Source organism: Neopsephotus bourkii, unplaced genomic scaffold (genome assembly GCF_033783945.1).
Source record: "Neopsephotus bourkii isolate Nb327-2 ecotype Australia unplaced genomic scaffold, CSIRO-AGI_Nbou_v1 NB_168, whole genome shotgun sequence".
Taxonomy (NCBI): domain Eukaryota; kingdom Metazoa; phylum Chordata; class Aves; order Psittaciformes; family Psittacidae; genus Neopsephotus; species Neopsephotus bourkii.
The window spans coordinates 11155375-11178299 of record NW_026900684.1 but is presented as its reverse complement, the minus strand read 5'-3'; the positions used below and the strand labels follow the sequence as shown (position 1 = coordinate 11178299).

The following is a 22925-nucleotide window of genomic DNA, read 5'->3' as shown; positions in this document are numbered from 1 at the left end:
GATACGGTTTTGTGTGAGGTGTCCCTGCCCATGGCAGGGGGGTTGGAACTTGATGATCTTAAGGTCCTTTCTAACCCTAACTGTTCTATGATTCTATGCGGCTACTTCAGTAAAATGTCCAGAGAGCCATCCACACCTCATCTCCCCAGAGACCTAAGTGACTTCTGCAATATGCGTAATTCCAGATTAGTTTTGAGTATCTGTACTTACACTACAGTCCTTCTTAAAAACTGTAAGGTGACAGTTTGTTCATTAGTTCCAAATTAAAGTGTGCCAGGTGATTTAGTAATATGCTATGAATCTTACACAACTCCTCCTTGGAAGAGCTTTCATTCCAGACTCACTCCAGAGAAGGTCCTCTTTATTGTCTACTTGCAATAGGAATTATCACTTCCTTTCCACTCCTGTAGTTTCCTGGCATAAACATTGACCCTTTTTAATGCCCCAGTCACTGTGATGATTAAAGCTTTACTGGGGTAGGGACTCGTACTCAAGCAGTGAACATCCTACATAGGTAGGAGGTAAGATAACACAGCAATTACAATGCAGTAAACAGTTTGTGTGTGATCATCACTGGAATTTCACAGGAGAATTATATTTGTTTTTTTATAGTTTGGATAAAACACTGTCAGACTTATAGATGAATTTAGGCTTGATCTTCAAAATACGAATCTGCACCAAATTGAGAATCCCAATAAAATGGTCTTCTGCCATTTCAGCCTTGTTACCAGCTGATTACTGGTATTTGCAGGACTGTTAAGAAACCTGCATATCTTTTGGTAAGGTAGTGCATACTTACTTCTACCAAATTACTACAAAAAAAAAAAAAAACAACCAAACAAAAACCAAAGACATCTTGCATATTTGCAGCTATTTTCCATATAAACTTCTGGCAAAGTTAGAAATGGTCAAATATATGCAAAAATCCCTGCAGAGCTGTTGGATTGCAACTTTCTGTAAGATGTTTACACGCTTTCCCATCTGTAAAATATACCTCAAAGTTGTTCCTTGATGTGAAAAAAACACAATTGTTAGCATCTTCATTCCATGGAAAAGGGAAAACTATTTCCCCTGTGCCTGAGCAGTGTAGTCTCAAATGAAATGGAAACATTTTAACTTTCTTTAATAGCCCTCTAAATGACAATGCAGCTGAACAAACAGGTTTTTTAAATGGGATCTATTAGGATTTTATTTGGCTACTGGAGTGCTGCCTCTTGGGCAGTATTTCAAATTCACAAGATAATATCTGCAAAAATGCAATAGATGGAAATAAGAGAGTCAAGGAGGAAAATGAAAACCAGTTTTATACTTAGTAAGTTCAAGTGTCCTGCATCGAAGACTACCAGTGACTTTCAGGAGGCCACTATAGGGAACTCCAACCTAGAAAGTGCTGAGGTAAATGTTTCTTGGAAATACTCCTAATCAAAAAGAGCAATTCATATTAATGTAATAGCAATTACTCTGCCATACATCATGGTAAAATAAAGTCAAACTGATAAGAAAGTGCCAAATAATCCACATACATGCTTTTGCTATGATAGTCTCCAGGTAAGGCTTAGCGGCAATTACAATATGTATTTTTAAAAGAGCTCCACCTGATTTTCCTGCTATGCATAGATTCAGGAGTAACTATCATACATGGCTTTCATATATAATGCATGTATTTTTGTCATTTGCCAATGCTGTGTCATCAGAACTGAGTTCAGCAGAAGGCTCAGGAAGGGGTTCTGCAGGAAGTGCTGGTGTTTGAGAAGTGTCTTCTTCCTTGCTGTCCAGCTGCATGCTTTCTTGGGACTGACCGTCCATGCAGTCCTTTTTAGACAATGGATGAACTGATACTTTTATTGCAATCTGTTGAGGTGGCTCGTGCAGTGATGATGCGTCAGAGTCACCTGTGGGAGAGTCACTGCGCTTCAAAGCATTTGGGATCATGTACAGCTCATCTGTTTCAGTGGTTTCCTGGCCTTCTGCTGTCTGCCGTACAAAATTCTGTCCTTGTTCCTCCAGACCGACAACCTCCATAATTTCTTCCATTATAGTCCGGCAGTTCATGATGAGAGGTGGCAAAGGTACGCTCCGAGCAAGCTCTTCGATATAGCGAGCGAATTCCATGGTCTTGAACTGGGTTACTTTGGCAAGCTCAAGTGTTTTGGCCGAGGTGATAATTGGGATACGCTTTGCAATCTCAAAGGCTTTCTGGAGTTTCTCTGCCCCTTCTGTTCTGAAGAATTCGTTGATTGCTTTCTCGGTTTTCTTCAGATGACTGCTCATCATACATAACCGAGTAATGTTCAGTATCATAACAATGGTAAAAGCTACAAGGCAGACAATCATGTAATAGATGCCCATATCTCCGGAGGTGAAGACAACCCTCAGCGTCACAGTATTGTTAACACTGCCATACGTATTAGATGCCACACACGTGTATTTACCTCTGTCTTCAAAAGACACGCTGGTAATGTTTAGTAGCCCGTTGTCAAGAAACCACCATTTTCCTGCTGGAGAGGAGACAAAGTAACTTAATTAGAAGCATTTTGTTCACATAATCATCATAGTCTTAAACATCATCTTTGTCAAACTGGCTTCAGATTTTGGAAGAAGGAAATAATGTTCACAAGAAGATAAAGAATTTACCATCACAAAGGCCTCTCTATCCCTAGATGTGTTACTATAAAATCCTGATATCAACTGTGAATAGTCAGAACATGCCCTGAAAGAGTCTCATGAAAAAAATTAATATGCATGACATCTATCACAATCTTACAGCCAGTTAATTTATAAAGATAGAACTACTTTACCCCAGAGAGCCTCCCAAACGCATGCCACACTTCCTTAAAAAACAGTTAACAATGGGGTTGCGAAGCAGACAAACCTACTAAGCCCTCCTTATTTTGTTCCCTGACAATGCGTTTTCTTACAATTGGGTTATTTTTGGTGTTTTGTTACAGTATCTCATATAATTCTGTTAATGTAAACTTTAAACCCCTAAAATTTCAGAGATCATATACTATGCTGCCTACTCTCTCAGGTTTTGAAAATCTAATTTTGAAATATGATTTTAAAAAGAAGAAATAGGAACCAGGGAGTAAAATGGATGGGAAAGGGAAAAGACATGACAGAGAACACCTTTTTTGCCAGTGTGAACTTCTACACAACACGATAGAACTTATTTTACTTTTAAGAGTCATTTCTATCAATTAAATGTAAGTGGTATTTTTTGTCGTTATATGCAGTTGTACACATACATTTCATATCCTTTGAACCTGTCACAGCAGAACAATTTAGCTATTAAATTGAGACTAAACAACATGCTAAAATCCAGCGCTGCTATCACTGCTAAAGTGATTCAAGATTCAACTCATTACTGTGTTTGGCATTACATATCGGTAATGAATTAGATTTTCAGTTCCCCAAGTGAGTTTCATTTTTATTCAAATATCACTACCATTTTAGACCTGAGGATGTATATATATATTTTGCTTTATTTGATGTGATATGACTTATTAAATTACAACTTTGCTATAAAAAACATGATTCAACTTCAATAGGAAAATCTGGTATCAATTCTTTCATTCATGTAAACCTGTCCCTAGAAGGGTTCACATGGTCAAAAGAACAGCCATAAAGTGTAGGAGTGCCTCCGTGTCTTCTGAACACTTTCCACAGAGTGATGTCATACAGATTTCATTTTAGAACAACAACACAGGCCGACAGGTGAGACAGTAAGATCATCTAATACTGCTGCTTAGAGGGAGGCTCAACTGTTTTCAATCTCTGTAACACAATCCCAAGCAGGCACCTGGCAGGTATCTGCTGAAGGCAGTAATGGAATCTTCCACAGGAAGGAGTTTCAGGTGTGCACCTATCTTTACTATCAGAAAGTTGGTCTTCCTTAATCCTAACCAGTTTAAGTCTATTAACATGAATGTTGTTTTTACTTGGGGTTGCAACACACTCTCTGTGGGAAAAGTTATCGCTAACCCACCCGAGCCCTTTTGGACCCCAGCTGCCTTTGCACAGTTCCCACATGTGCCCACACAGAAAATCTGCTCACAGCTCACTGAAGAACAGTTGTGCCATGCAGCACAAATGGGAAATGGCTCCAGAAGCCCTTACAAAATGCACAGGTGATATCAGATCCTGTGGGAGCAGGTCAGGCTTTGCTTTTGTCTGTGTGCCAGCCTGGAGAGCAGAAACAGATGCCAAAGGATGTGCTGAAAGTAGGTTGAAACAAAATGGGAAATTCAGTTTTCCTGTCTTACTAGACATACTGAATGATTAAGAAAAAGCTGGAGAGGGATTTTTTACAAGGGCATATAGTGATAGGATGAGGGGGAATAGTTTTAAACTGAAAGAGGGGAGATTTAGATTAGACATTTAGGAAAAAATTCTTCATTATGAGGGTGGTGAGCCACTGGCACAGGTTGCCCAGAGAAGCTGTGGATGCCCATCCCTGGCAGTGTTCAAGGCCAGGCTGGATGGTGCTTTGAGCAACCTGGCGTAGTGGAAGGCAATCTTGCTTGTGACAGGGGTGTTGGAACTAGATGATCTTCAAGGTCCCTTCCAACCCAAACCATTCATGATTCTACTAAGGCAGCTGAGCAAACACACAGAATCTGTGATTAGAGGACTAAAACCCCTGTGCAATGCAAGTAAATCACACACAAGGTCTGCACTCCTGTCATATGTTGGTGTACACTTTGCTTCTATATTTATTTTATCCTTTACATAGTTCTTTGGTTGTTAAAAAGATTACTTTTTTTTACCTTATTTCTTTCAAGAAAGAATCTGTGGGCAATTTTGAAACTCATTAGTCAAGAAAAGCCTTTATTTCAGAGTACTTATGGGCTTTTACCATTTTGAAAGTTTTTCTAATTAAGCGTGGCTTATAGAAGCCTATACAGAAAGCATTCCCACAAGATCCTTGCCTCAGTTCCTGTATGGACACTTCTTAGTTACATCTTTTTATCTTCTTACTTATAATTTTTAACTCAGCTGAAACACTGGGTTTTGCTTAGTGTAATTCGTGAAAACAGCTGCATCACTTTGCCTGAAATTTAAAAATATAAATAAAAAGCTCAGTCTAAAGCAGACCTTCACATAAACAAATCACCCCCATCTTCTAAAGTTAGGAAAATTCAGAGGACAACACTCTTATAGAGGAAATGTCATGGGATGGCCAGGGAAGTTGGGAATGCTCCACCCCTGGCACTGTTCAAGGCCAGGTTGGACGGAGCCTTGGGTGACATGGTTTAGTGTGAGGTGTCCCTGCCCACGGCAGGGGGGTTGGAAGTAGATGATCTTAAGGTCCTTCCCAACCCTAACTATTCTATGATTCTATCTGTAATAGGTAACACTTCTTTCTTCGTCTCTAGAATAAGAAAAAAATACGGAATATTGGCTGCTCAGTATTTCTTTGAATTGAAATGTTGGCAAAGTGGGTGTTTATTAATTGTTAAATGATAAGCTGCCTTGCTGATGTATCCTGGCTCCAGCTGTTATAAATGACATAATAGCATTGAACTGTGACTCAATGACTAGGTCTGGGGTAGTGGATCCTGGCAGATAGTATAAGCCTAACAAGAAAATAATGATTAGAAAAGGTATCATTGCTGGGTTTTGGTAACAATTCAACGCCGTATGCAACGTAACTATACACATAGTAAGGAAAGGCCTCGAGCTAGGAAATATTTCTTACAGGAAGGCAGTCATTTTTTTAAAGGGGGAAGTGCACTGTTGAAAGTCCAAGTGATGTTGTCTTAATACTACATCTGCAATTTTTACTGACTTGGTCAAAGTTTTTGCTCACCTGCCTAAATATTTGTGTTAGTACCTGCCTCTCTCAGTTGACTATACAAAGACATACGGTTAGATGCCTAACAAAAGGGGAAAAATTTTGTTAGTGAGCCTCAGGAAACCACTCCAGTGCAGTAATCACAGTATGTTGCCATGACTGCACAGATTATACCTGAAAACACTAGGTCAAGTAGTTCCTTTCTCTAGCTTTACTCAGAAAATTACAAAATACTATCATGTAAAATATAACCAATTATGCCGTAAGCTTTTACAGACACATTATGCTCTTGAGTATCCAGCTGGGTCAATCATTGCTCCTGTCATAGAAGCATTCTCCCTCAGGTCAGCTATTAGTTAGGCAAGCTATCTTGAATTTAGTATGAATAACTAGTTTATTTCATCATGCTGTGAACAAAGCAGTCAGTATGAAAGGATTACATGAGCAAAACACCTTCCCCCCACCTACAATGAAATGTTCCCTAGAACTATAACTAGGATTATAACCTAACCCTTCCATTTAAGGAAAACAAGCTTGTGTAATTAAGGTCTCTGGCAAATGCAACTGAAGAGTCTTAACTAAAGCCAGGAAGGCTCAGACTTTGCTTGTCCTTCTGACTGCTGCCCTATATAGGTTTTTCTGTTGGTCATTCAGGGCAGCTCCTGCATCTCATCCTCCACGGCACTACACATAGAGACCGCAAGTGTATCAGGGAGTTAGCTGTGTTGAATTCACATCAACGAATTACTGTCATATGTCAAGAGAATCCTCCCTTGAGTTGGAAAACAGCTTTTTAATCTTTTTTGGTTCCAGAGAAGAACAAAAGAGGACAGAAAGGGAAACAAGATCAAACCTGAAATCTTCCAGTGAAAGAAGCCTATCTACACTTTCTGTTAAATGTTTCAGCTTCATGCTTTGTGTTGCTATAAATAATACAACAAAATGTTATTGTTTTCTTCCAAGGTGCACACAACAAATTTATGGCTGCCACTGTGCTTTCACACAGTTTTACACAGGAAAATACCACAGTCAGGCTATTAAATTCAGGTTATTAGTCAGCCTGCTGAAATCCAAACTGTCTGGACAGGCTATATCAGTGAGAACACTAAGATCTTACCTTTGTTCTCCTCCTCTTTGAGTAGGTAGCCGTTGGAATTGTACCATCTGTAATGTGGACTAGGACTACCTTGGACATTGCAGTTGATCAAGGCACTACTCCCCTCCTTGACTATAATATGGTCGATGTGGGAGATCACCAAGGGCATGGATCCCGTGTTCATGTCAGTGCGGTTGAAAGTGCTATTAGTCACATCCTCAGCAGTTGTTAAAGCTGCTAATAAGATGACAAGGCGTGTGGTAGGCAGAAAGTACAAAACGTGGTGGCTGTTCAGTATGTTCATTTTCCTTCAGTGGTATACATACACAACTGGCTGGGAACTGGAATCTGTTCCGTTCAACACAGGCCCATGAGGTGAGGAGGTCACAGGAGAGCTCTACCTTGATCTGTGCAATTTAATGTTTAAAATATCCTGTAAAATAAATAAATAAGTACAATGAGATGGCATGTATAAACAATCCATTAGATGTGCTCTTTTAAAATAGTGACACATCCATTAATGCATTTCACAATCATCAGCTCAGTGTCTTGTCTAAATGCTAAAGTTATCACAGTCCTTATTCTTACTGGAAAAAGATGCATACATTTTCCTGATAATAGTGTTGTTCAGAGTGGCAGGCGTGGGAGAAAGCTTTTATCACCTAGACACTTAGCAGCAATTTAGCTAGAGCAGCAGCTACAGTTGTATGCCAAAAGTTCGACTGATTTTTCTCTTTTTTTTAACATTTGCAAAATCAGCAGGAGAAACAAAGGTACAGCACATTAAAGCTGTCACTATGGATTCAGTGCTGTAACTATGTCACGTGCATGATTTTAGGTGAATTGCGGAGCATGGTGTAAGAAGGAACTGCTCCAGGAAAGGTTTTCGGAGCTGCTGTTGGAATCCTTAACATACACCATTTTGTCCAAATACAACAGCACATATAGGAAAGGCCATTCACTTTTTTTTTAAGCTGCTGCATTTTTTGAAGTTATCTAAGATAAAACATATTAAAAGAGGATATTTGGTACTTGGTAAAGTCATTTCAATGTCATTTTTAGAGCAGACTGTCACGGTTTAAGCCCAGCCAGCAACTAAGTAGCAAATGAAGCTGGGACTTTTCCATTCCTTATGCGGCATATACTTTTTGCACACTCTCACGAAGTATTTTCCCTCAACTTATCATCTACAATGAGCCCTTTCTTACACAGTGATTTCAAATTGTAGACAGAGGAGGGGGGTTTACAAATGTGTTCTGTACTGCAGTCATTATGCTCTCAGCAAACACAACTGGCATTCAGTACTGAGTCAGGACACAACGTCTGCCTCGAAATGAGCACCTCTGAAAATTTCACTCAAGAGTCTGAAGGTCATAAATTATACTAAAATCACATCAGAGTATCCAACTACACTGGTTTTACTCATGTTTCAAAGGTAAATAACTGAAACTTGGTGAAACTTACTAGTTAGAGGAGTCTACCTGGAATCCAAATAGAGGTAACTATCTAAAAAAATTTCCCCAAATTAAGATTTCACTTGCAAAATTGTTTATATTGTGTTAAAAATCTGGTTGACACTGTGGTAACTCCTCTACCATAGCACAGAAAATGACTGCTGACAAGGCTACGTCAGTTCCATATGTAAAGGAAACACTAAAATAAAAACAAACTAACAATCCCATTCCCTCTTTTTTTCTTTATTCAAAAAGGAAAGGAAACAATATTACTGTTTTTCACTGGTAATATTTGACTTAGGGTATTTTCTTCTCCATTCTCTGTTCTCTGTAAAGCAATGAACTTAATTTCATACAAATCGATATAACTGTTATTAAAAGAGCAAAACAGTTTCCTCCATTTTGCAGGACAAATCACTACTAGAAATGACAAACTACATGTTTTTAGATAAGCTGCACACATGGTGTGCATGCCTGTCACAGCTCCAAGCTTGCTCTCATTTTTCTCTGTTTTTCTAATTATTGAATGTGGACATCTTTTGTCTTGAAAAGTCAGAGTAATTTTTTACTTTAAATTAATATGCAATTCTCATTTGTCATATAAAGCTATAAAAGCAATGACTTTAGAAACCCATTTTAAATTATGCAATATGTGTAGAGCCTGCGGGTCTGAAGTTCTGTATAGGTGCAGCCTGTCTGAATCTGCACTTTGGAAAAAATCCTTCAATTCTGCCTATTCAATTCAGTAACTATTTACATCTCATTCCTATTACTCCATTAACCTTGGAGACAGCCATTCTATATGGTCACACATATTCACTCTATAAAATGTTTCTGTGCAGTGTTATAGATCTGCATTGCGCCATACAGAAAAGCCAAGACACATCACACTTCCTGGCAAGGGAGCAAGAACAAAGACTGGCTGGATTAAGACAATGGGAAGGGCAAAAGAACAACAAACTGATTATGCTTTGTGTTGCTAATTACTAACTGTGGCTTGTTGTTATTGTATTTGAGCCTACCATATTTTTTGATGGCGGAAAAACCGGTAGCAATCAAAAAAGGTGTTTACCAGGGAAAGCAATTAAATAGCATCACCCCAATGGGTGAATAGAAAACTTGTATGGAAGCACCTGCAGTGTATTGGGAAGCTTAAAGCAGGTGCCTACTCTGTACGTTTACTCATGTTTAATGCAGAGCATATAAAAACAAAACCCGTACCTTTGTATAGTGGTAACAAACATGACTGGTTCTTAATATGGTCAAAGGGCCAATTACTTGTCTGAAAATAACAGTGACTCCCTCATTCTGGCACAAAATTGAACCATAAATAGCTAAAGTAAATGTTAAGAAATAGAGCCAAATTATTTATGCCTACTGTGGGAAATGCATACCTACTCATGTCACTCCTGGGAATGTATGTTCCCATATATGTTCCCGGAATAAAGAATATTAAGAAAACACTAAATACTTGCAGATACGTTTCTGTTTGAAATAAATACAGTTTGATGGCTAGTAAGAGGAATAAGCCGGCACTATGTTTAAAGCAGAATGTCTGGAAATGGTGGCTACTGCTTTCATGTGCCATCCAGGGAAATGCTCTGGATGTTCAAGGAGTCTGGGAGAGAGATCTCTGAACAATATTTTAAACTGCAAGTTTAGACAAATGTTCCAGGGCAACTAGGAAGGGGCAGGGAGTCTTTTCTTTGGCACGCATCCTCTGCACTGCTAGTGGGGAACAAAAAAAATGAAGGAAACCAAAGAAGGCTTTATCAGCCTCACCTAGAACCAGAAAGTTCAAAGATGGACATGAAAGTGCCTGCAGGCCCAAGACCCTCTGCTAACCTGTCGGACAGAACAAAAAATGATGGAGTCAGGTTAGGAAAGCAGGAAAAAGCAGAGAGAAACAACTGAAAGAGTAGAAAATGTGCCCACATCAGGCTCTGGTGCAAAGGAAAGTTTCTGTACCACTGCTTTGCTCTAGGCACAATAGCGGCCTGAAGACATCAGGGAAAACAAATTTGGAAGCCAGCTGCTTTGTTAAGCATAAATGATGTAACAGGTTGTAACGGGTTATGATTCAATCACACAACTAAATGGGGAGAAGGCTAAGGAGACCAAAAGAGGACTGCTAGTGACATCTGCCCACTTCTGGCAAAGAAGCAAGACAATCCAGAGTATTGGAAAAGTAGGTACAGTGCTGCCCTAGATCTTGGTCATGAGAGGCGGTGATCATCTAAGGGCCATGATAAACCTGATGAAGGCAGGCAAAATTGTAACCCTTTAATCTAACTCGGAAGTCAGAGAAAGCTGAATTGACCAGACTAAAACAAAGATTCCTGTAGTAACTCCTCAAGACTGACAGTAACTCACAAAACTCGTGAAGGAGGCCATCTGCAATGCTGAGTATCACTCTCTAGGAACAGACTTGAGTCTCTGGGAGCACTTTTGCCACAAAAGGGTCATTATAACTTTCTGGTCATGGAATGAATGCAAGCATTCCTTTCTCCCATCCCAAAGCACATGACCTACTTGTAAAAGACTTATAAAGAGTAAAAGTTCACAATAATATGCTTACACAGACTTTTTCTTTTTATTTTTTTTTTTTAATCTCTTAACTGTGGTGCATGAAAAGCAAAAAGAACACTTCCAGCTACTCTGAGCTACCTTTTCCACCCAAAGTTGTAGTCAGGGACAGGCTTACTCCCAAGATGGAAAACAGAAGAATCCCCCAACTCTCCTTCAGGACCTAGAATTTATATATATAGGTAACTGGCTCTGCCATATTTTATCTGTAGCAACATTTGCCACTGGTTGCCAGTGATCCTTACATTTAATAGTTTTGGTTTTTTCTTACCCAACCCAAATGGTATAAACTGAAAATCTGAAAGTAATAAATTTATTGCTTATGGGATTAACTTCCAAGGAAAACTGCACGAGACTTGAGCCATATGAGGGACCTATGACAGGCTTTTCTTCCAAGTGACATGATATCCAACTCTACTGCGCTCTCTATGCACTTCCATCCAGAGATGTGCTCCAGAACAAGCACAGCTGCAGGATCATGGTACTCTGTGTATCAGGGACAAAAACTGAGGATAAAATTTCTCTGTCCAAAATCAAGCATCAGTCTGAACAGAAGACACAGCTAGGACTGGCTGGGAACATTAATCACTCAAGAGACATGTTTTGATTGACCATTTATTTTTTCATGTCAATGATGACTTTGCTTCCCAGTACTACCACCACCAAAGAAAATTACTACAGGTGAGGAGCTACATTTGCAAATACTGCATCTGTGCAGAACAACATGATGACAGAGCACAAAAGAACAGAAAAGCAGGGCAGTGGTGCATACCTTTTCCTGGCTCTCACTTCCGTAAGACTGCCCTGTTCTTGTTCTTGGAATAATGTGTAATCCTATTAACTGTGAGGTTGTTCAATTCAGAAGTAAAGTACAAGAAACCAGCTTACTGTATAATGCATAAATTAATTTCCTATAGCTTTAACATCCCAATGCTGTCTTGGCTTGTAAGTGATCAAGAAAACAAAGTAATTTTCATTCTAGTTCTTATTTGTCTATAAGTAAGTATCAAGGATGATGCTACAAAACAAAACTAGAGCTATTTCAGTAGTATTCAGAAACTAGTTACCACCTTTCCTGATTTCCACGGGCAATGCCTTTACAGAGTGGGCAAAAGTAAAAGCTAACAGGTTTTATGGGAACAGGAATGCAAATGAAGGAACTTATGCCACACAGAAGGCTAGCAGCTCAGTGCCAGTTCACAGGCTTAAGAATGAGAACCACCTCCTGAAAAGGTTAAGCTATTAGGGCTCAGACAGGCTCTGTTCATTCCCTCTGGGGAGATTTCAGTCCTTCATAACTTCGTGTTTTTCAGTGTCCCTGGCTATGCTGAACAGGCTGCATGCTGGTGATGCTTGTAAGATGAAGAGCTTTCTTCTGGACATCTAAACTGGGGCTTCCTATTTGGGTAGCAGCTCACAACTATGGGTGTGTTTCAGCCTCTTCAGCTGTCTGAGCATGTTTTAGAAACTTCTCATCAGGGCCGTGTGGTACTGCCCTGGCCACATATGCCCAGCCACCTGGTGAAAGAGTGTAGAGAAGTCAAACTCAGGCTTCTCTTGGAGTTGTGCAGTGAAAGGACAAGAGACAAGGGACCCAAGCTGCAACAACAGAAATTATGATTGTTTATGAAGAATTTTTTAAGCATGAGGTCAGTGAAACCCTGCAACAGGTTTCCCACAGGGGCTGTGGAATCTCCATCCTTTGAGATGTTCAAAACATGACTACAGGCAGTCTGAGAAAACTGGTCTACACGGCCCAGCTCTGAGCAGGGTACTGGATCAGATGGCCTTCAGAGGCCCCCTCTAACCTAAAGAAACTTTAATACTCAAGAAACACAGATACAAGAATCACCTTGTAGAAAAGTTATTGTGAAAAAAATATGGCTACTCTTAATAATTGCTATATGGGGTGCTGGGAAATTGCCTTCATGATCTCCATAATCTTTTTATTTTTGAGTAGCAGTACTTCAGAATGACAAGACAAGCTGAGGATGTTGACTACAGCCTGAAAAAAAACTTGTTTGGCCTTCTCCATTGTACTTACATGATAAGTACAATGGTAAGTCCTCTACCATATAGACAAGACTTATTTCCAGCCTAGGTAACTATTGAAATATCATTTATTTGGGGTGTCTGCAATAGTGAATGTTGCAGATCTACATGGGAATGTTTTTTTTTTTCCCCATGTAGATAGCCAGACTCTCAAGTTCATGGGTTATTGTCTGCTGATAAAACTGGCTTCCTCATGCTAGAGAACTGTCAGTTGTGCTGAATTTAATCTTGAAATAGAATAAAGCAGAAATAAGCCAGCCTGGAAGACTGACTAAGGTAACTTTTTCAGACTACTGACTTCAGCGGGTTGATGAATAAGAAGAGATGTTATTAAAAATACACACAATATTGAATGACATAAAGAAGACAGCTGAGGCATAAGTATTTACTGCTTCTCATAATATTAAACAGAGAAACTGCAGTGAAGATGGGGCATTGGGAGGAAAGAGAAGTTTTTTTGATTAACAATGACTAGACTGCAAGTCCTTAACACAAGATAAAATAAAAGCTGGGAATTTAGGGAGATTCAAGAGAAACTGCATATAATTTATCTGTGCAGGTTCATAGACTATGATGGTATTTACAGAATGCGGGGACTTAACTGTTTTCTGTGTGTTCACTGTCCTCCGGGTGTATGGCCCTGGGCAGTGAACAAGACAGGCTGTCAGTATGGCAATTTGGAGCCCTTTTCTAGGACTCCCATCTAAAAGAAATGATAATAAAGAAGCCTACAAATTAATTTTGTGTTTTGTAGGCACTGGTAAGCTATTACAGGCAAACGTTTGTCAATCAGTTTTGTAAGGTGACAAATGATAAATAACGAAAGAAAGAAAATGGAAAAATCAGGGGCTGTAGCTTATTCTGCCATTAATGGCAGAAACAGAGTTAAATTTGTAATGGGTATTTTCTAAAGTGCTCTGAACACATTCAACGCTGTAGGGGGTAACAGAGTAAAGTCAATGATTCAGTTATCTTACTGTCATGGTTACGCAGTGTATGAATTAAGTGCTAGGACCAGGCTGCATGGGACTTCGAGCAACCTGGTCTAGTGGAAGGTGACCTTGCTCATGACAGGGGTGTTGGAACTAGAAGAGCTTCAAGGTCCCTTTCAACCCAAACCATTCTATGATTCTGTGAATAAAATCCAGCAAGAAAGCACCAAGCAATAAGGTCATTACACATTTTGTATGTGTGATTGAAAATAAATGCTATATCCAGACTTTTGGTGGAGGGAAAGAAGCACATGCCATTCTGTTCAGCAGTGGTACAGTGAAGGAGCTCTTGGTACAGTGAAGGAGCTCTTCATGTTGCCTTTATAAGTGTGTAAATGTTTTAGAATATTTTTACTGTAAATTTGGTTTTTGTTCTCTTTGTTCTCTTTTGTTCTCTTTCTCAAGACTCTTTGGTTTTGTTCCTCTTTATCCTACTTCATGTCTCAATATTGCAAAACTAGTGAGCATATGGTATCCTAGAGCCTTTAAGACCCCCTTCATTTTAAGTATTTGATCAGATCCGTTGATTTAACCATATCTTTGAATCATCTGATGTGCACTCCCCTCATGTCAATTAACACTCAGAAACCCTAATCCATTAATCTAAAAATAAATTTATGAAAGTAAGTAATCTTAAAAGAGATTATTTTAAAGTACCTTAGGAATGCCAAATCTCTGAAAAGTTCCCTTTTGGTATCACAGCTCTTGTAATCCCAGCATCTCTGCTCTATCAAATCAACTTCTTGCAAAACACACTGAAGTAACAAGAACAGTCAGGCACTTGGATACTTAACTTTTCATTAAATAAGCTATAGTTTGTATGTGCATTTTCATATGGACTGAGAAATTTATGGTTCTTTCTTTAAGGTATTTTAATGACTTCAGTGAAAACATAGTTTTATATTCAGTCAGGAAACTTGCTGTTTTTAATCGAAACAGGTACGGGGGTGGAAACATCCTACTGAGTTGTGGGCTACCCTGATCATAAAGCAAATTCAACACTATAAGTAGCGGAGACTTTTTAAGGCCCAGGTTATGCTTGGTTTATGCACTCTTTACAGGATTTTTAATCTTACAAATAAATACTTTGTTTACTTAGATTATCTAGATTTATTTAGCATTTATATTTATTTGGAGGCTGGACAACTATCACTTAATGTATTTTTGTATACAAAGCTATTATTCCAGAAACATCCCTATGGCTTTAAGAGATACTTGCTTAACTCCTTGCAAGCTTTCAGCATAGCTGTTGTCATGCTGCTGCAGTACATGCAAATAGATCAATGCTTAAAGGTTCCCTTTGCTGAGAAAGGGGGAACAAAGAAGATGTACAGATAAACTCTCCCACACTTCCATATACATCTCTGTGCTGCCTGGCCTCACCAAGTTCTACGTATCTATCATTTTCTTTACTCACCTCTTATGTTTTATTTATACTGGCACTCTGTAAGCATTATTCTGTCAACAGTTTAAATAACCAAAGTCAGCAAATACAACAGATCTCATATGCTCTTGGCATGGCTTAAGTGACCCTGCTAAGGACACAGCAATACGGAATGCATTCACTTTACTGATTCACTTCCCTCCACTTCCTCTTTTGAGCTGTTCGCCAAAGCTAACCATCCTTTAAGCACACCTATTTGTTTTCTTTTCCCAAATGAAGACTAAAAATTCCAGATGTGGGACATTCAAACAAGACATAAAGTGAAAAATTAAGTTTTGCTTAAACAAAGACATGATGGGCTTTGCAGGGCTAAAGATGTCTGCTATTTAAACTCTGACTTTTTTATGTGCTTTGAATAAGTGAATGTTTTCAATGCACTGATCTAGTTTTCATTATACTTTTTTAACAAAAGGCTCCCATTTTATTTGGAATATAAAAAAGAAAAAAAATAAAAAACCAGGAGAAAACAGACATGCGTACAGATAATTCTTCTCTATCCCTATAGAACTGCAAGATAGGTATAATTTTTAATGACTGGCTTTCACATTTATTGGTTTCCAGGATACAGGGCACAGAGGTTACACGTGGCTGCCGTGATTAGAAAAGGATTAACCTTGTCAGAGGGGGAATTTATAGGAAATCTAACCATTCATGACTGATTGCAGTAGAAAAGGATTATTTCAGGTTAAAAGTGCCTGCGCCTATTTCCTCCTCAAGTAACAAAGGGGATAGCAAATGGGATTCAAATGAGTTTGCCTGTACCACACAACAACTTCAGTCTTGCCTCTACATAAAAGCAATCAATTCTGTTCTTTCCAAGCATGTATACAGAAGGCCATGTATGTGCAATAATTTAGCTGGAAACCCTCAAGAGTTTATACTGAAGAACCTCTGTAATTTCAGACTTTTGTGCCAGTTATTTCTACATGAGTTTGAAAAGTGTAACATTAAAGTAACGTAAGTTTTTCAGCACCCACTATTTTCAGTAGGGTAGCTGCTGTGCCACATATGTGCTCTGTCCCTGCATGACTTAAAAACCTCAGTAGAAATACCGTCTTGGTATAAAACTCTAGAGTGGCAGAACCATGTCAATTAACTGCTAAGTTTGGGCTAGGTAGGTTATTCATAATGCAATTCCTCTGCACACAGTGGCCCTCTCCAAAATAAGACACTTACAGGCATGTGTACAGAGTTCCTTATTTCTGATAAACTGGTGCTACTCATTGTAACTACTTTTACTCTGAAATAAGAGCCCACTACAAAAATTTCTTGGATAGCTAAATCAAAATCACTAAACCTCTTTGAATTTTTCAGTCTTGACACAAACAGGTACAAGTTTCGTCTGCCCTTTACAGCCTTCCTGGCAGATAAAAGACAGGATACTCTAAAATGCGACAACAAATGATTTCACTCATAGTAACCAGTGAAAAGCAACAGCATCTCTGCTGTCTTGGAAATGATGTTTCCAAGATGGGTCTGTATGTGGACAGAAAATGCCACTGATTTAGTGAAGAGAACTAAAAAAGAAATAAGATTACAAAGAGGCATTTGTGAAGGCACACGAGTCAGCATGGATGGACAGCAGCTCAGAATCGCAGGACTGAGAAATTCCAGAAAGTATCCAGCAATTTGGTCTTACACCAGTGTCTTCTGGTAACATTAATCTGGTCCAGGATGTCTCAAAGTAGGATTGTCACACCTGCAAAAACTTTTTGTAAAGGTGCAAAATGCTTATAGAGAAATAAGACCTTGCTAGCAAAGTTTGGTACTTCTGGCAAGCTCATTCTTCCTGTTCTAAGTTGCATCCATATCTCAGTGGTGCCTTACACCGGTGAGAAGTTTAAACCACAATATAAATTACAGCCCCCAGATTCCAGACTTTCTGGGCAAGAACTGAAATGGAGATTGGTTTTGTTCCATTTAAATCAGTCCCCACAGCACTGTGTCACAAACGTGACCCTCTCCTAAACTGTATGGCACGGCTTTGCATATTTCTGTTGGTCGGGTTTGTTTTTTTCCCCTGTGAAAATGGGATGAACATCACTTTATTTTAAATTTAAAGCTCTCCTAAGAAGCTAACTCCATCCTCCTCTGTATTAGCACAGGACCTGTCTAAGGGCAGGGAGGCACAGGGGACAGGACAAGGAGACAAATGGAGCTGTACAATACATATCACTTCCAAACTCACTGTCACACTCCCACCATGTGTTAAATGTTTTAAGAGCAACTGATTTTATCTCACCACTTTCAGCATGGGATAGATGCCTTGGACAAATACTACATGTCACTGTATTAGAGTAGGAAGAGAGCCTTTTTTTCCTTTTTTGTGGATGCCCTGCTGTTTATCTAGGTCCCCCGACACCTACAAATTCTTCAGAAATAAAGGGTGTACAACGTGCACTCAGCTGTGTAAGCTGCACTCAACATCAACTGATGTTGATATACTGCAGTCGAAGTAAGAAGGCTTTCTAATAAAAAAGGATTCTGACTACACCAACCACAAGTAGATCAGTGGTGCTGTTGCTAACTGCACATGCTAAGCTAGACAAAAGACTCCTGCCGTGCAAACATCATCTCCATTGAAAATAGACTGGATGTATTTTGTCATACTGCAATGAAGAGAGAAACTCCTCCACAGTATTAGTGGCTATAAACAACTAAAATGCTACATTTTCACCCTTTTAACTTCTTTGTCCTTTTTCCTTTGAACTAACTTTACAGCCTTTCAGGCAAATGAGGTCGCATTTAGTATTTAGCATTGCTTTGCTTACACAGCTGGTGCTTTTATTTCCGGAGCTGGGTTATGAGGGAAGCTCCATTTGAGATGCTTCAATTTAACAACTGGACAAGGACTGTTACAAAGTGTAGTCTCTTAAAAGGCTCTCCAGCTCAATGCACTAGAAAACTGCTTGCTCAGTAGAACTCTCTGTTCTCCTCAGCTCTCCTCCTATACTGCTCGAATTTGTCCCGTTAAGAAATAGTATCTGATAGTTATTTCAAGACCGCTCTCAAGTTTTAGATTCTTGTTCCCTCAGGGCACTTCTGAAATTGAGTTTTATCTTAGTAGACCATCCTGTGAAGTAAAAGGTAATTAAAGCAAAGCATCAGGAGGCAGCTTTTAAAGCTCTCCTAAGAAACCGGTTCCACTGAAGAGCACAGGATTACTGCCTTCCTTTCTCCGTCCCAGCGTGGGAGAGCATCCCGAGCTGACGGTCTCCAGCAGGGGACTCGTTAGCTCTCTTGCCTGAAGCATCACATCGTCCAGCAAGCCCCGGTGCTGATCTGAATTAATCTTCTGAACTTTGATGCTGAACACAGCATTACCCCACTCCCGTTACGCGGGGTAGCTGCTGCTCTCCACAGCGGGCTACCCGCCAACTGCCGAGGACTGCCGCCGCGGGAGAAGCACGGTGCCGGGCATGCCAGGCTCTCAGCTATTCCCCCGGGCACGGTCACCGTCTCCGCGCCCCAGCCCTCCGCCCGCTCCCAGGCTCACCGCAGCGCCTCTGCGCCGGGACCGCGGTGCTCCGCAGTCCCCTCAGCACGGCGTCCGGCGTGCAGGTCGCCGGCAGCCGCGGCAGGTGCCGGCGAGGCCGGTCGAGGCGGCGGCGGGCAGCGCTTCCCCGGGACCACCGCTCGCTCTCCCACAGGAAGAATCGTGGCCCGCGCCTCCGCCGCACCAGCTCACCTGCCCGCCGGCTGCTGCCACCGCCCCGCGGCAGCGCCTACCGCCGCCGCCGTGCCCCTCAGCGCGCCCCGCGCAGCACCGGGCCGGGGCCGGGGCGGGCGGAGCGCGGCGCTGCCGCAGTGCTGCGCGGTGCCGTGCCGTGCCGTGCGCAGCGCTACCCTCCGCTCCGCTCCGCCGCTGCCGGCTCCGGCAGGGGAAAGTAGGTCAGGGCGGCACTGAGCATGCTCAGGGCCGGGCCGGGGGGCGGCCCCGGGGCCCGTGGGGGGCGGCAGCACCCGGGGCCGCCGGGGAGAGGTGGGAGTTGGGGTGTTGGTGCCGCCGTAGGGTCGGCGGGGGCGTGCGGCGGCCAGGAGCGAGGCGGCGGAGCGTGACACGAACGGGCAGTGCGCGGGGCGGTGGTGGTAGGAACGGAGGTGTCAGTCCGCCGTCCCCCCGAGTCCCCTTTGCCCATGCGGGAGCCTGCGGTGCGGCGGGAGCGCCCTGCCGGGCCGGCCGCGCAGCCGGGGCGCCGGGATGCGCACGCCTGTCCTCATATCGCTGATGAGCTATCTCCGCGGGAGCCAGGGCTGCATGCAGGAAAAGAGGGAAAGGCCAACCTGTTCGGATAGTCTTCGAGATCAGAAGGCTGTCCTTCAGAGAAATTGCACGCGTGGTTTTCCCGCAGGACTGTATTCATAAGGGGATTACAGCACGCAGCGCCACTTTAAAGCCAGTCTGTGGAGGTCCCAGCTTGCGGGAAGCTGAAGCTGGCTCTGTAGGTATCCAAGTCACAAGAGGGTAAAGCTGTCTTTTAGCCTGATTGTGGTTGGTGCTACCTGTGCAGGTTGTGCAGTAGGTGGGCAGCCGCAGTCAGGAGTCTGGCAGGTACCTGCTCTGCGCCTGTGCTTCCTTCCCGACCTTGTGACATCAGAAGAGAAGGGTGAGGGGCTATCTTCAACTGAGCACGAAGGGCAGCAGGTTAAACCATGGAGGTCTGTGCTTCAAGATGTTTGTAATTCTCCTACAGAGAATTGGCTTGGACCTTGCTCTTGATACCTTCTTCTGATTGCTTTCAGGGCAGTAGTAACATTCTCTGCTCCAGATAAGAGTAGTTAGATGAGTGAGCATTTGCTGAAACTGCTGGAAAACCGGGGGTTAGGGCTGCATCTCATTGCAGGGGGAGGAATACGTGGCACATTTCAAAGCAGATCTCCAACCTGCTTAGGGAAAACTGAAGAGGGATAGCAATGAAGGGCTGAGAAACAGAGAGGAAGACCCACTCCAGGAAACTGGACTATTTAACAGCAAGGTTCTGGGTCCCTGGACCCACCACCTTGCATGCTGTTCAGGGGTGGCTGCAGCGGTTGAACACAGATGCAGCCAGTGCTCAGGAATAGTGTAGGCACTGGTGAGGCCAGGGCTGCGGACAGCCAGGGCGTCTTGTGTTCAGGGTCTCCAGTATGGAAAAATTTGCAGACTCTGAAGAAGGCGCATCTGATATAGTCAGTCTTGGCCAGAGCCAGGTGCCAACTGAGTGAATAGGTCAAGGAGTGTGCTCCTTACTCATCCACTTCCCCAGCATAACACTGTCTTGATGGGAGGAGCTGTTTTGGTCATAGGACCTTGTTTGCCACTGTCTTGTGAGGTGTGCTAGCTTGGCACCACTTACTACGCATTTGATTTTCCTTCTTCCTGTGTTTAAGTAAGTACTGGTTTTGAACAGAGTCATGTGGCTTATATTTATTGCTTAATGATGGAGCAGTTAGGTAACTTGAATCCCCAGCCTCACAAACTCTTTCAAGTCTGGTAACACCCAGCAGCTCTCTTGAGTGCATGTCAGGTCTGTGTGAGATGAGGTTGAATTTTTGTATTTGGAAAAGTCATGCGTTTTTCCTTCGTCTCATGAAAGTGGCTTCCCTTTCAGTGTCCTCAGGTTTCAGTGAACATAAGCCTGGACACAGCTGTAGGAATTTTGATGCCTACACACCTGCAACTTCCGTCTCTTCCTGGCACTTCCACACCTCAATGTGGAGCATGACCGCACTGCTGACAGCAAAGGCACCACATGATTTGCTCTGTGCCCTTTCCATGGAGATCAGTGTCTCCTATGTCTGGTGTGGCCTGTGCTTGTCCTCCCATTCACGATAGCTGTTCTGGGGTAACTCCCCAGGGAGATGTAGCTAATGTAGACTACCATGAGAAGTCTCTCGATCTTCATAGTTTGCAGCAGGTAGGAAGCAGGACTTAAACCGTCACTGCAGTTAAAAGCAGTAGCTATCCTGCAGAGCTTCGTTTGATTCAGTGCTTCCTTGATGTCCCTTTCTTCCTTCCCCATCTCCTGCTTTTGCCACCAACATGTAGCCCTGAGGAAGACAGCTGAGCTGTGATGGCAAACTGCCTATTTCCAACACCCAATGAACTCCCAAAGACAGGTGAGGAACTGCATTCCTCGGGCTTGAAGTGACTGATCTTCTCACTTGCTTTCAGCGTTAGGTATACCCAACTGGTATATCATCTGTACCTCAGAGGATGCAAGTTTGGCAGGCTTTCTGAACTGACTCTGCACCCTGGTGGCTAAACTTGATGTTTTTGGTGCATAGGAAAAAAACATCTGAGGTCTGTGGGAGAAAGCGGGAGAGCTGGCTTCTAGTTTGTGCTTTGTCCAGCGTGGAGCAAGGTCTGAAATCCCAGTCTTGCCAAATGAGCACATGAACTTCCCACCTTTCCAATAATGCTTGCACCAGCTGCATGCAAAATACTGGTGCACTGAGTGGAGCAGGGGCTATAACACAGGTCTTCTGGATGTGTACTGTAGTTTAAGATTAGCTATGAAAATCTCCCTAATCTATTTTTATAGATTTATAGTTTATACACCTGTGAAAGCACATAAATAATAAAATTGACAGTGTTGTTATTTTCTTTGATAATGCCTGCCATAGTTAAACACTGGTGTTTTAGACAGTACAACAGTGAGACAATTTTACTTCTATAATATAGTATCGTTTAATAAAAAGCAGCCTTTTACCTTAGAACCAGCAAAACTTTGGCATTTCTGATAGTTGTATCTGAACAGCATGATCAGGGAAGCCTTGTAATGATGTCTAAGATAAGATTAAATTGTACATTCTCTGTAATTACCGTCCCTCCATGCACTAGTCAGAGTGGGACACAGGAATGCCTGAGACAACCTTATGTGCCACACAACAGGAAGTAGCAGCAGAGAAACAAAAGAAGAAGGGAAGTTTTCAAATAATATTGAAGAAAATAACTATTAATGTGACAGTCATAGAATCATAGAATAGTTAGGGTTGGAAAGGACCTTAAGATCATCAAGTTCCAACCCCCCTGCCATGGGCAGAGACACCTCACACTAAACCATGCCACCCAAGGCTCTGTCCACCCCAGCCTTGAACACCGCCAGGGATGGAGCATTCACAACTTCCTTGGGCAACCCATTCCAGTGTCTCACCACCCTTACAGTAAAGAACTTCTTCCTTATATTCAATCTGAACTTTCCCTGTTTAGGTTTGAACCCCTTACCCCTTGTCATGTCACTACAGTTCCTAATGAAGAGTCGTCCTAAAGTTGGTTAAAAACAAGTATAGGTTAATGTTCTCACCTACAACTTTCAAGAATGCAATATTGAACTTTGGTTAATTCTTACTTATATATTGATGCATGAGGGGATATTTAATTTGGAAATCACGTTGACGTATTTCAGGTAAAGTAGAAATGAAACTTTGGATGATGAGAAATGCCTTTTTCAGTGTGGTGATGTTACTCATTTCTTTTTTAAAATATCTAGACCCCAGTACAATTAGATCTTGCATGAACACTAAT

At 41.7% G+C, this 22925-nt stretch overlaps 1 protein-coding gene and 1 long non-coding RNA gene across 3 annotated transcripts in view; both read right to left on the bottom strand.

The window, feature by feature from the left end:
- LOC133222810 (uncharacterized) overlaps positions 1-22925 on the bottom strand; it is a 232252-nt gene that overhangs the window by 6938 nt on the left and 202389 nt on the right. The gene's annotated exons all lie outside the window — the stretch shown is intronic.
- Positions 1163-19248, bottom strand: MFAP3L (microfibril associated protein 3 like). 2 transcript variants are annotated; one of them, XM_061372872.1, is made up of 3 exons: positions 19107-19248; positions 6912-7323; positions 1163-2498 (listed from the first exon to the last, which is right to left on the bottom strand). In XM_061372872.1, the coding sequence occupies exons 2-3, from the start codon at positions 7192-7194 to the stop codon at positions 1633-1635; spliced, it is 1149 nt and encodes a 382-aa protein (XP_061228856.1). In that variant the 5' UTR covers positions 7195-7323; positions 19107-19248; the 3' UTR covers positions 1163-1632. The 2 variants fall into 2 exon arrangements, with proteins under 2 accessions (XP_061228856.1, XP_061228865.1); XM_061372881.1 differs by having other exon boundaries at positions 1163-2495.

What these genes read in the sequence shown, in the direction of transcription:
- MFAP3L (XM_061372872.1), bottom strand. Translation starts at nt 7,194, where the DNA reads ATGAACATACTGAACAGCCACCACGTTTTGTACTTTCTGCCTACCACA. An exon ending in CAAAGAGGAGGAGAACAAAG is followed by an intron (nt 2,499 to 6,911) that starts GTAAGATCTTAG and finishes TCTCCTCTCCAG; the next exon opens with CAGGAAAATGGTGGTTTCTT.